At 43.6% G+C, this 14,225-nt stretch overlaps 1 protein-coding gene across 7 annotated transcripts in view; it reads right to left on the bottom strand.

The window, feature by feature from the left end:
* The window catches only part of SUSD6 (sushi domain containing 6), an 88,466-nt gene that overhangs the window by 39,921 nt on the left and 34,320 nt on the right, over positions 1–14,225 (bottom strand). For 6 of the 7 annotated variants that reach the window (XM_075151938.1, XM_075151943.1, XM_075151941.1 and 3 more), the window contains 2 exons: positions 9,668–9,855; positions 5,118–5,147 (listed from right to left, as the gene is read on the bottom strand). In XM_075151938.1, the coding sequence (XP_075008039.1) occupies positions 5,118–5,147; positions 9,668–9,788 (151 nt within the window). In that variant the 5' untranslated portion in view covers positions 9,789–9,855. The remainder of the gene's footprint in view (positions 1–5,117; positions 5,148–9,667; positions 9,856–14,225) is intronic. The other variant, XM_075151945.1, reaches the window with a different exon arrangement.

Here is a 14,225-nt window from a genome sequence, read left to right as displayed (position 1 = left end):
CAGTCTTGTCATCTGCCTCAGACCAGACTTGCCGACAAGTTGTTTCACTACCACTTCAGTGACACAAAATTGAACGAGGATCCTGTAACAGTAGAGAGCTCAGCTCTCCCAACACTGTACATCTCCCCCAACTATTCCAGAAATGGGAGTCTAGCTTACTAAATGCCATGGAGGAAACAGCCACCATCAAAGCAAAAAATGTCAACTTAAAGATAACATTTAAATATTTGAGAAGCAAATGCAAATAAAAAGGTTCAAAGTGGGAGACCCGAGGGTTAAAATTATGCTAGCTCAAGGACATCACATTTCCACGTCACAGCAAGACTCATTTCTGCTTTGGGCTACTGGCAATAACATTTGCAACAAGACTAGCTTGTTGGGAAAGACAAAGAAGTGGAGGACTAAAAGAATACAATTGGAAAAACAAACTTACCATCTTCATGGATTTCACTAAGGCTTGCGCTCAAAGGCAAAAACTCATCACAGCTTGTGACTATGTTCAGATTTTTCAGCTTACATATTAAAAATTACTTCCTCAGTTGAGAGAAAAATGACAGTTGAACCTAAACACTCAAATGATAAAGCCTTTATCTTTTCTTAGTATCTTGTAACCTAAGTCAATTATGCCCAAGAAAGTGTTTACAATGAAATCTGAAGGTTGTTCTCCAGGATTACTTTTGCTAGGAAAGCAAAACCAGTGACAGAATGGAAGAAGCACTAGCTTTAGGATAATACAGAGCATTACAGTTATGGTCCTTTGCCTGTGCTAAAGAGAAGTAAAGATGTGCTGCAGCATAACGCGTGGCTCAGCACAACTCTGACAGCACTGGTCCTTTTCAAGAAGCACTTTTCAGGGGGCCGAAAACTTGAACTACTGGAAACAGGTTACACAGCAGGCGCATCGCCAGGACTCCCAGTTTCAAAGTTAGCTGCTCTGCAGGTAGGGTTGGAATGGGCCAGAGGAAACAATATTAAAAACCCACGCTTGTCCCTCCCAGCCAGAGATAAATCAACAACTGTGGTTTTTGTATGACACACCAGAAACCTGTTCCTAAAGGCTTCTCCAGCATCAGTAAGTCTCCTGGAGATAAATCTCCAGAATGCTGATAGTCCAGAATAGAGAGGCAGCACCAGGAGTCCCTAACCCACTCTGATATAACTTCATTCCACACATACAGTGACGCACAGACCCCCACCTGGAAAGCATCACCATCAGCAGGGTGTGATACCTTGGTGTTGACAAGGATCCAGGGTCTAGCAGCTTTAATAGGTTTATCTTGTTTACAGGAAGGGTTCCTCTACAGCGGGTGTAGCAGCCAAACAAATGCAGGATGGGGGAGAAGAGCAAAGCAACTTTTAACTATAAAACTGAACACAAACTAAGAAAAGCAGAACTTTCTGAGAAAGTCAGGGATATTTCTCTAAACATGGCAGCAACTTCCACCTAAATTCCTCCCTATGTCTTGTTTCACACACAGTTGCTATATGGTTTTTCAGTTTCTCTCCCCGCCAGATCCCCAGCCATGATGTTAGAGCACTTGCAGGCAGACACAGCCAGTGCTCGAGTAACTGGCATCTTCGCCCTGCTCTGCTCCTGCCTTGAGGAGATTCCTGCCTTGAAGCTTCAGTCCCTGCAGGGCACACACACTTTGTAACTCAAGTTCTTAAACTCTCTGTCGGTGTCTCATTAGTCAGTCCCGTTGCATATAGAAAAGCCTCAAAAGCCTGATGTTGTAAAGGCATATCCTGCATCGAGACACTCTTACCTAACCATTAAAAAAAAAAAAATACACACACACATATATATATTTCTACCAGAGTCCTCCCTCCTAAGGCCATACTATTCTCAACCATTCTGATCTGCTTGCGTAACTAAAACACTACCTTCTTTCAGGACTTACACTACTTAACCACCAAGCCACTAATTGGCTTTTTAAACCACCGGGATCTTTTTCACAACTCCACCTGTGGAAACCTTCACCTTCCTATTTTGCTGCGCTCCTCTGTCCCCCTCCTTTCCCCTGATCCTCATTCACCTTCAAGCTATTCTATCACCTTCCTACAAATCTCCATTCGCTTCTAGTCCTTTTCTTGCCTGAAGAGTCTCCAGATAGCTCCATTTCCTTCAAAATATTCTAGTTCTACTTAAAACAGAAACACTTCACCTGTTGTCTCAGCAGCTGACATCTCTGCTGAAAAAGAAGCAGAAGAAAATGCAAAGTTGCCTAAAAACAAAATTAGTAAGATCACAAAACAGTTTTATTCTCTTTTTGATGCATAGTTTTATGGGTGCCTAAGGGTATGTCTGACATGAAACTCTTTATACACCATGTTGGTCTTTTTCTCAGGACATAGAAAATGTTCCTTCAAGCCAGAAAAGCTTATGACTCTGCATGTGTTACTACCATGTTACTTCCCTGTCCGAGGGTTGAAAACTCAAGACAATGTCCAGCAGAGGTGCTTATCTCACTCTACAGCAAGGCAACATTTTTCAAATCAAACAAGCTCCTCTCTTTACTGACAAAGTAACAGCAGCAGCAATGTTTCTTTCTGCTCTCAAACAAGAAAGATTTTCCCCATTGAATTAAGATGACTGGCTAGACCTAAAATGCTGAGCCCACAGGATTTAAAGATGCTCTTTTGTTATCCTACTGTTCAATTCTTTGGCTTCTGCTCCCCCTGAAATGCTTCTTACCATGCCAAGCGGATAAATGCACTTATCCTTGCATGCACGGCATTGGCCCTATAAAGAAGGAACACAGGAGGCATCTCCATGCAGCACCAGCCAGGCCAAGGTACCCAAGCAGCAAGGGAGCATCCCCACAACCTCTTCAGATTAGGCAGTCTTCTCAGCACAGGAACTCCAAAAGTTCCCCTCCCCCTTCCATAATAAAAGGATCACTGTACTAGGCTGGGCCAAAAAGCTTATTTTATTCAACAGTTGAGCAACAAGCCCCCTCTAGCCCAATCCACCTAGCACATCCTATAACTCATCTAAGCAGCCCCATACCTAAGGGGTTACTTCAAATCCCTTCAATGACATCTGGAAGCAAGCAATTTGCCAGTCCTCCAACTCCAATACAACACTTCGCAGAAGCAGAGCCTCAGGGGAATTCCTGCTTGCCGAGGAAGATGAACACTCCCCAGAGGTTTTGTTCATTAAAAGGAAAATGTTTTTTTAGATGCAGATCAGTGCACACAGATAAGCAGGTATAACCTCTTGAGACAATGCCATAATCCTGTCACTCGGTTCCAGTTACTCTCATGAAGGTACAGGCATTTTTGAGCTTGCTGTTCAAGTGCCTTCAGTGCCCTACCTTCACTCTTGACTATCAGCAGCTTGTTACCAGCAGTGTTTTAGCAATCCTCATTTAGACAGATTGCTGGGTTTAACACAGGGCCTTGACAGATTCAGCCACAAAAGCTGAAGACTCGGCAGTCTACAGCTACCCACCCTGCTCTACCACTTGTTCCCCCTTATCACCCATGTAAGCATGCTGAGGACGTATCTACTCCACAGCTTTAAACACCACACACCAGCTATTCCAGCAGTATTTGCAGTAACAGCCCAGGCTGAAGTTTGCCACAGTTCCAGAGCAAATTTACCGCTTGTTCTACCATCCCCGCTGCAGAGTCAGTAATAGCTGGCAGGTGGTAACTGCTTGGGCTGCTACAGTTAAACGTAAGGGCTGGAGAGGCAACTGCAGATGTGGGTTGCACTGACAAAAAACATTCAACATATCCTAAAAACATAATGCCTCAGCTGCAATGGTAACCAGTTTAGGACTCAAAAGGGACAAAAGCGGCAAAGGAATTGTCAAATGGCACAAGGTGATAGCAAGCAAACTTTCTTCTGTCCTGCTGTCAGGGCTTTTCCCATGAGACTAGGAACAAACCCAAACTCTTCCCAAATGATTGGCTCAAGGAGATAAAGAGGAAGGACTTAGTGATAGAAGGAAGCTGCATAAGAATATAGACAAGTCTGTACCTTCAACCTCGCGGGCAGCAGTTATCAAAGGACACCAAGATGGTGATGAGTCAGAACCTGGACTGACATGCTTCTTGTGAAGAACAAACCATGCCATCCAGCACCCCTCCTGCTTCCCTCTACAATGAAGCTCCTACCAGTTTCCATCTTTCTCATTCTAGCCCAAGAAGCTAAGGTGAGTCGGACCAGACAACTCTTGAGTTATTTCCTAAAGCAGCTTATTTTCCTGCTAGCAACCTTCGGCAAGAATTGAAGGCCCCTTAATACTAGGTGTATGTGATACCAGTCTTGCCAGGAGTAAAATTCAGGCATTGAAAAAAAATCCAGGATTCAGAGGATTCCATCAGCTTTTCTCCCATCTCCCACTCTCTGACGACCAAGATTTGGTAGGTGGTAAAACTCCCCTCCCACACCTTTAAATACTTCATTATGAATCCATTCCCCTCAGACTCTGTTTCTGTATTCCATTTTTTTTGGAAGAGAGGGGAAAGTTCAGACTAAGCAGATCAAATTTCGGAGTTCAACAAAGATTTACACAAAATTTTATATATTTAGAACAGATACAGAAGCCAAATACGCTGCCCAATTCCTCCCAAAGTTATGTACATCCATAAAATGCACACAGGAAAGATTTTAGACTTTTTCTGAGCACAGGAAATGAAAAGTAGGAGTGTCCAATGGAATACATCCAGAGTCATGCTCTGTGATGAGATGTTCACCTTTCTTGATGAAAGGAAACAAAAGGTTTTTTTCCTCAGCTTGCCCTCCCTGTCCTCTCAAATCCTCTCTGGCAGCCTCTCAACACTCTCACAAGCAGCATCTCTCGCTGCATTTTAATGAAATATTTATTTGTTTTTTCTTGAGTCATTTGAAGTTAAATGCTACAGAAGGCACAGGGATCCCTTCAAGCACAGTGAAACGTACAAAGTTGATCTTCCCCTCTCAAACTGAGGGCAGTCATCTTTCCCAAATACAGGGGACAAAAATGGAAATGGGGCATAGAGATGGATCTCAGCCTATCCAACACAACAAAAGTATAACGGGAATCCTAGCTCGTAGCCACTTATATTAACCAGTAAAACATCACACTCATTTCTCATAGCACAGCAGTGAATATAAGTCTACTCACATGCAGGTCCTTTGGATTTGCTGAGCCAACCTAGGACAGACAAAAGGAAAATTCAATATTACTATTATGCTTGCTTTAATTCATCCTTCAACCATTAGAATCAGTTAAAATTAAACAAGTTGTGTGGCTTCTTGAGATCCCTATTACTCCCTTCAAGCCAGCTGCTTAAATAGCACTGCCTGGATCAGTGTAGTAACAGTGTGAATATTACTATTTGAATAGTCTAATTCTGGGCCTATCTGCATCTGCTTCCTAGCCACCTTTGCGGCCTGGCCGTTATTCTGCAGCTTCTCACCATGCTCTTCCTCACTCTGCTCTCACTAAGCTCTCCAAAGGGACTGGAAAGAGGAACTGCACCTGAAATTGCCCCCCCTTCTCTCCATGGAGAACTGCACACTTCTTTGGGCTGACCCTGTGATTCCTCCAAACCCACACTTACATGAAGCATGCAGATTAGAATCAAGATCCTCTGTTCATGCACGACACCTCCCCACATTTCTGTCTGGCCATCCAATGTTATAGTGTCCTTGTTTTCATGACCATTGAATTCACCCCTAGCTGTATAAACGCCTTCCTTTCAGCTGCATAATTAGAGACAAAGGAAACCTCTGCTTTGCACAGATTCCCAAAGACTAGGAACAAGTCTGAATCTGCTCAATGACTGGAGTGCGCTCTAACAAGCTGTTCTGTGCAATGCAAACAAATACCAGCAGTATCCAAGAGCTTCTGTGCAGAATAACCTTGGCACTGAAAAGACCTTAGAACAGCAAGCGGCAGATTGGCTGCATTTGCGTCAGAGACAACACACAGGAATGAAGTCGTTTCAGTTTATTCAAGCTCAATTTATCACTTTAATGGCAATCCTAAAAATTAAAGAGCTAGCTTTATAGCATTTCACACGTGATCAGTCAACAAAAATCAGGCTGTGTCTAAATTTAAATGGACTTAGATTCACCGAGCCTGCATTATTATTAATTTTTAAAGGTTAATATTTAAACTCTCTCCTTTATAGCTATTGATATTTGCTTAATTCAGGATGTTTAATACTTTTACCAACACCTTTACTTGCATTTCCCAGGACCAGGTGATGCTATTATCAATAATGAAAGGCCCAGCCTATATTTTGATAGGTTTCTGACAGAGCTGGTTATGAATCCAAGAGAGATTATACCATTTGGAACACAAATGGTAGGAAGCTTTCAGAGTATTTTAGAGACTACGTGTTAAAATTTAATGAACAACTTATTCTGATCCACTGTCATCCTTCCAAAAATAGCCTGGCCAGACAGGAGGGCCATTGTGAATGAGCTATAAACATAAGGCCTTTGAGAGCTTGCGAATAACCTTAAGGGCCAGAGATGGGAGAGAAGAAAAAAAAAAAAATTAAAAAAAAATCACAGCAACAAAGAAAGAATGGAGAAGCGTTATCTGGAGAAAAGCAGACAAAACGGCTGTTATTGCTCCTCTCCAACACTTCAAAAATTCCCCATCTCTATCTACTAAGCACCCCAGCTCTTAGTTACATTCCAGATGAACCCTCAAAGAAAACAGAAGACAGACGAAGAACTAAGCCTCAGCATTTCAGGTCCTTGCTTTCCAAGTCTCCTCGCCTGCTCATTCCTTTATTATTTCCCCCAACTAATCTTGGGGAACCTGCCAGACAGCGAAAAAAGGCACAACAGTGACAAAAAAAAAAAAATATTTCTGAACAGCACGGAAGTTTCCATAAATCCTCCTCTTCTGACGTAGCTTCATTGCTTGCCCATCACCAAATGCTGCATTTGTTTTGTGTTAAAATACGTGCAGCGGTTATTTTTATATTCATGGATATCTTCCTGTGAAGAGGGAGCAGTTCCCCCAAATTCTGCAGTGTGCTTAGTGACTAAGCAACTTATCTTACTCATCTCATGGCACTCCAGGATATTTGGATAGATTGCTTGAGACAAAGTGCTGAAGATTTTTCTTAAAAAACCATGCATAAATAAAATCAATTTATTACCAGAGGACAGACCAGATGCTTGCTGACTGGAAATGAGTCTGCCCTCTGCATTAACCACGTGGCAAAGAGAACACATTCCTGCCCAGAACACGAATATATCTCTAAGCCTCCTGGAACTCACGCAACAGAATTTCTAAACAGCAAAACTATTGCAATACAATATACATAATATGGTTTTAAACATATGAATCACAAGCGCTGCTTTCTCACTCAGAGCTGAGCCAGCCATTGTCTCCATGCTTGTCTGTCTTTTTATGAGAACATTCTTCAGCTTTTGTAGCAATTGTGAGCATGTCACGTTGGCCTCGCATTCAAGATAAGCATTACCACCAAAAGATTTAATACAATCTCTTGCTTCATGTTAACATCTCTTTGCTCTGCCTGCTCTGAATGATTTTGCTACATAAAGTAATAAAGTGAGGATGGTGGGGTCGTTGGGGGACAAAGATGAGGGAAAGATGATTTTCCAAGCGCCTCGCCAGTATTCTTTGTTTCTCCATCTGGCTCTCCGCTCCTCGGCTGACTTGCTCATTAATGTTACTCATGGCTGGCGTGCTGCTGCAGGTGCAGCTCTCCGGGACCACGACGCGTTGCTGAGCACCCCCATCCCTCCCAGCAATTGGCAGTTGGGTTGCTACCTCCCAGTCTCAGAAAACCGGTACATGGAAGCGCTCCTCAGCGAGCCCTTCCCCGCCCCCAGGATTTTTTCCCCTGCATGTCTTGCCCTCTGCTATGATCTTGGGCTCCCCTCCACATGCACTCACTTTCTCACTTCCCCTGCTGGAAACGGTTCATGCCTAGCCACTATAATCCTATTTAGCTGATGATCTGCCTTGATCAGTTTACCACAGCTGGTTTCAGGTCCTGCAGCAAAAGGAACACAGAAAGGGAAACAATGCAGAACCACTCTTGGGGCTTCTGCCATGCTTAACTAGTGCTTTTGTTAATGTGACTGGACGCCTCAAAAATGATACTAAAAAGGCTTGCCAGTATTGTGGCTGCCTTTCCCCATCCAGCAGCCCTGTGCAGCACAAGGCATTTGCATACTGATTACAGTCTCAATTGAAGGTGCTGCAGTGTGTAATGGGAGTTTCAGATGGGGATGATGCACTCCAGCCCCAGGCTGGGAGACATATCTGACAGGCCTACATCTGAAATGAGGCAGTGACATTATCACCAATAACAGCAAGGCTGGAAAAAACAAGGATAGACCAGATCCAAAAAGACCTTGTCCCTTTCCCACTCTCACTATCTGTTCTTGCCAGTTTGTCACTCTCTCATGTGTGTCCCCCCACCCCTCACTACCTACAAAGCCAAAAATCAGGCCAGGATGACATACAAGTCTGGGATATCTGATTTCAGCAGCCTCTCCCTTCCAACTTGAAGAGCCAGAAATACTAAAAGGAGATCAACTCCTCCTCCAGCAGTTTCTAACACCAGCAGACTTTTCCATACAGGATCACCTCGGCTTTGAGGGCCTCTGGCAACTAACATTTATTCTGCTCTACCACACAGAGGCCAATTCAAGCTTCACTGATGCTGAGGAGTGTTGGTCATGGGACATTTTCAGGTGCCATAATGTGTCAAATAAATATGACTTTTTAGAGTTATGTCAAGAACTGAAGTTTTGTTTTCAAAGGCAAGCTATTATTCTACACTGCAACAGCTGCTGAAGTCAAATCTACGTGCCTTTTTGGGACCAACCTTCTTCAAAGTTCTGTGCAAGAGGCACACAAAGTTATTCCTTCCATCCCATGCCACTTATGATCAGGCATCTCTCTACAGACAAAAACTACATCATGCTGGTCTGGGAGAAAAGACATCTTTCAGGGTAGACTGGGTAAACAAGCACATACTTTACACCATGTACTACCTTGCAGGTATCCGGTATATTTTCTTCTTCCACTCATTTCTAAAAGGCAGATCCCCTCATCTCTGCCGACATTTTACATATCATTCCATTGCTCTGCTATTTACATTATTCACAACACTTGTCCATCAGATAAGCATCAAGAAGTTAGAAAGGGGAGAGGAAAAAACTCAAGCTGCAAAGAGGATCTAATACAGGGGTGCAGTTAGCGGGTGCTGAGGTGTCAGAAGATAGCACATAAGGAAACACTGAACAGATTCATCAGCTGCGCGAAGAGCTGAAGACAGTCTGTGCTTCCAAAACTACTCCACACCAGCAGTTGCTACAGGGCATACAGATAAGAGCGTCTACATGAGAATCTCACTCAACCAAAACATGGTCCATGCTCTTGAGACAGTTCAAGTGCCCCCAGCTGCAGTGAAGGGATGAGAATGGAGGGGAAGAAAGCTGGGGAAATCAAAATGACAGTGTAAAGGACGAGCACTTATTTACTAATATGCAAGACTCGTTCAGTTCAGACACTGCCCTCTGCTTAACAAGCAGCGATAGAACATTTCCTGTGAGTACTGAAAGGTGTGTACAAATGCATCAACCATCACCAGCTTCCCCATAAAAATATAAGGCCACTTCCATACTTATACATCTCCTCCTCCCTACAGCATATGGAAAGGTTTCACTTACCTGTGGCCTGTGCTTCCAAGATAAAGGTACCAAAGATAACTAGCAGAAGAAATAACCCATGGCTAGTCAAGGCAAGAGACGATCCTGTGTTGCTCTTTGGTGCTACCATTCCATGGCACATCTTTTACCCACCAAGGTTTCTTTTTAAAAAATTCCCGAAAGATCTGGTTGATCAGGAGTGCCTCGGTCTACAAAAACAAAGACAACGAAAGAAACAGTAAATGTTGAGCCAAACACCTACAACATCTGGGGAGGGGAGGAAAAGGGGAAATTCAGAAACAAACAAGAGCGACCTTTTGCATGTTCTAGCATTTAGGAATCTTACCAAGTATTCACAGTTCACAAGGTAACAGGAGCAGAAAAGGCAATCTTCTGCATAGGAAATACTAAAAGGAGCTGCATTATAGAGACACCAGAACTTTTCACTCACCCTCTAATATTTCAGGTGTGAAGACTGCCTAGCTTACAATCAACTTTAGCTTTTCCTTTCAAGACAACCCCGGAGGATATAGCATCTGGAGAATTTGTTTCAAAATAACTTCAAGAAAGCCAGCCTTCCTACACCCCCACCACCTTTCAGAAGGTCTCCAAGACGCAGCAGACTGTACTAGACAGCTAGGATAAATAAATCAAATGCTTCTTCAGCCACCTGGAGAGGCACAGCAAACCTGACAGCCAGCCAGCAGGCAGGCAAACACAAGCTTATGAGGAGGAATGTAAAACAGCTTGCAAACCTCAGGTATAATGTTCTGACAGTACAGAGCATAGCAATTAAAATTGCAGGATGTGACACTGCTCATACCTGAGGACTGAGGGATTCAGCCGTAGCCTATCAGGCACTGTCACAGCAAAAACAGACTCGTACACAAACACACAAAGCACAGTCGGGAAACCAAGAAAGCACAAAGTTGGGCCCCTATTTTTAATGAAGAAAAAAGACCCAGCAGAATACATGTCCCACCAACCTAGTACACTTTTAGCCTGCAAAACCTCCAATGGTAACTTTGGACCTGGATGAGTAACAGTGTGATGCGTAACTCCAATGCTCGTGAAAGAAAGTTGGGACTAAAAATCTGCATGTACCGGTTTTACAAAGGAGGAACGAGAAAACTGGGATAAAGACTTGGTGAGTGATGGAGTTAAAAAAAAAAAAACACAAACAAAAAACACCACACCAAACCAAAAAACAATCAAAAAACCCAAAACCAAACAAACAAAAAGAAAAACCCAAAAACAACCAAATAAAAAAACCACACAGAGATTCATTTCAACACTTATATCATGCTATTCCTTACACAAACATCTAAAGCTCTCAGGGAAAAAAAAGTTGCAGAAATTAATGTTTCTTTACACTTGACCACAGGAATACTTTTAATTTTGAGGGAAACCCCATTCAGCCACAGCTTCTTCAGTTAAATGGATATTCATACTGAAGAGGGATTTTTTTTTTTGTGGCCAAGTTTCCCACAGAAGTTCAAAACTGCTGGATAACTCCAAACAAATCTGAGAGGTGCAGAGGTGGGTATCGTACTCTTTCGTACCTTGTGAGAACAGATGGGAGACCTGGGTTAGTGCTCCTACTACTAGGGAAGGCAATATGACTTTCAGACCCTTAAGTAATTCTGAGATGAAGTCAACAGGCCAGCACTGACCAGAGAAACACACGACTCAAACAGCCACAACTCCCATTTCCAATTACTCAGTCAAAAAAGAAGCTGCATTATGGGAGGGAATGTGTAGATTTGTCATTAAACCTGGAAGTCATCCTAGTGAAAAGAGGGTTTTCTTAGTCCCATGTCACTACTTAGCTCATATTTACTTCACAAAAGGGCTATCTTTAAAATTTGGATCTTTCAAGTCAATTAGTCTCTAACCAAAGAAGAATTCTTTGTCTGCATACACCCCCGCCTTGAAATGTCATGTGGCAAGTCTGGAGCTGATGCTACAATAAACTCTGTGTCTGTCCCTTTTGTTTCTTGCTTCTTTTGGAGGGGGAGGGAAAGAAGTGAAACTATCCCACTCTACGCTGTAGCCTATAGAATTCTCATGTCTTCCACAGACGAGGAGCCAACGCTTTGTTCACCAAACTCCTACCATGCAGAAAGGAGTAAGGATACTGCCACTCGCCTGCTAGAATTCCTTCAGCAACAATTAGACCATGGAATGAAAGAATACTCCTCTGTGAAGAAAGCCAAGCCAGCTAGTCTGTACATCTGCCCCCTCCTCTCAAGTCAGATCTCCCGCATGGATTTTAAGTTCATATTCAGTTGGAAGAGGTCAGCATCTGGCCTATACTCCAGGCCAACAGCTGGCTGCTTTCTTCGAAGAGTCACTGCTCTACACTGAATTACAGCTCTGACAAAGCAATGCACCATCTCCAGCAAATGGCCCTTCTGATTAGATTAGGACAGGTCTGTCCTCCCCATTCCAATTTAATGAAGCCTCATTAGTATAACAAACCCTGCAAGTCTTGCCAAGGTGTCTTTTAAAGGTGGCCTTCCCTGCCCTTGGAACAGTGCTTGCTGGATGACAGATCAGCAGTCGGAAGAAGAGGTAGGGAAGCGGGCATGCAATTATCACAGAATTTGCCGAGCTGCCCGGGGTGTGCTACCTTGCCCCAGAGGTGTTTTCCTCTCCCAAAGATTGCATGTGAAAGCCATGCAAAGCAAGTCCAATTCTGGTCTCTGAACAACAACCAAGTTAGAGATACCTAAAACAAGAATATCTTCTGGGGGAATCAATTACTGCTTACTCTCAATTCACTAACAGATTGCTCCAAAGCACAGTGCTGTTTCACTCCTTTCTTCTAAAGTCGGGCCCGGTTTCCCCATCTCTTTTCAGCTACCAAGTCCCTTGAGTCCCAGGTTATCAGGGATCCTGTCTGCCAGAGGCCCGGGGCTGCCCCGCAAGGAATGCTGTAAATTGCTGCTGCTGTGCCTACAGTAACATCCCACTAAGCTGATTTAGTTCACTGTGGGATTTTGAAGGAGACACAAAGGCAGCAAAACCATTTAGTGGAAGATAGCATCGATAAACCCCTCAGAATTGTTAGGAGACAATGTACACGGGTACCGCCTTCCAGGATCCTCCCTCGGGCTTCAGCCAAGTTACAAAACTTGTTCCCAGCCTCGACTTTTCCTTGACAAAATTAGAAGATGAAAGAGATTCTGGCTAGATAAGAAGGTATCCTTTCTTCCCAGAGGGGAGCTGGTGGTTGGGAAGCTATTTAGACAGACATTCAATTCTCTGAAAGTTGACTGTTGTTTTAGCACATTCCTTATACCTACAGCTCAGGGGGAAGCAGCTTTCATAACAATTCTTCAGGCTTCCACCTCCAGAAGTTAACTGGAGTGCACTGTACAGCACACACATTTGTCAGAGACATACTCTCAGGGAGATAGCTTAACAATTCATGGGTTCGTGTGAATCAAAGCGATTCCCTGTTTACACATAGAATTAAGGAATGGGCTGGTTCCTTTAATGGATCCTAGAAACCATGACGCAGAAGCCGCCAGTAGCACGAGTATACGGAGCAAGGACACTTCAGACCCGTTTCACATGCCACAGCCTAGGCTGAAGGGTTATGGGATGATTAAGTTTAAACAGAGATGTTTTCAAAGATAATATTTAGTATAGCCAGCAGTTCCCATAAATACAGGAAGGAGGGGAGAGAAGATTCTTCTCTGTTAACAGTACGTCAGTCAATAGAGGTATTTTTTTTGCTTTCTTTTTAATGTGCACTTTGAAAAACACCTACTAAATACGGATCAGAAAATAAACTCTCCTCTATGGCCACAAAGTCAATAGGCATGCACCCTCTCAGGGAATGCTATCAACAAGGGGAAAAGTGCTCATTGCTCCCGTGTTACAGCCATCCCTGGCTCTTTTTTATCTTGAAGTCTTGTCATCAAACCACCTTCCCAGTAATGCTTCAGCATTAGGCCCCCTCGCTGCATGGCCAGCCCTGCTCGCACAACAAGCAGTAGTTCGCTTCTACATGAACTCCCTGAAGCAGGCATCAGCTTCCACTGAAACCACGCAGGCCAGACTTTCTGCTCGCTTTTAAACCACAAGCAGCCGTTTCCAAAGATGACGCACTCATATATGGCAGGAGCTTTTTCTAAGCTGAACTGTTTGAGGACCTCTGCCATTTATCTTCCAGACCTTCAGAAGCTGCCAACTCGTATCCTTTGATCCAAGATCCCTTCGTAAGCAGGCATACATTTTACCAGGATTATGACTATTTTCTGATTTTTCCCCATTTCTTTACAGCAGGACTCCTAGGTCCCCATGGAAGAGTGTTCTTTGGAAGGTCATATGCTCAGGACATGGAAGAGAACCAGATTCAGGTAGTTCTGGTGCACCAAGGACATGGGATGTCAGGGAGGTGGACAGGGCAGTCTGAGGCTCTCCAGTTGCTCAAGATGCCTGGCACAGCTATGTCCTGTGTCACCTTTGCTGGAAAACAGGTCTTCAACCTGGATTCTTCACAGTTTGTTTAGGGAAGCGTTCAGTATGTTTGGAATGCTACTGGCTTGCTTTTAAATACCATACTTGA

The sequence above is a fragment of the Calonectris borealis genome, chromosome 5 (assembly GCF_964195595.1).
Source record: "Calonectris borealis chromosome 5, bCalBor7.hap1.2, whole genome shotgun sequence".
Lineage (NCBI taxonomy): Eukaryota > Metazoa > Chordata > Aves > Procellariiformes > Procellariidae > Calonectris > Calonectris borealis.
Note: the sequence above shows the minus strand (reverse complement) of the source record. Positions and strands in the feature narration are given on the sequence as shown.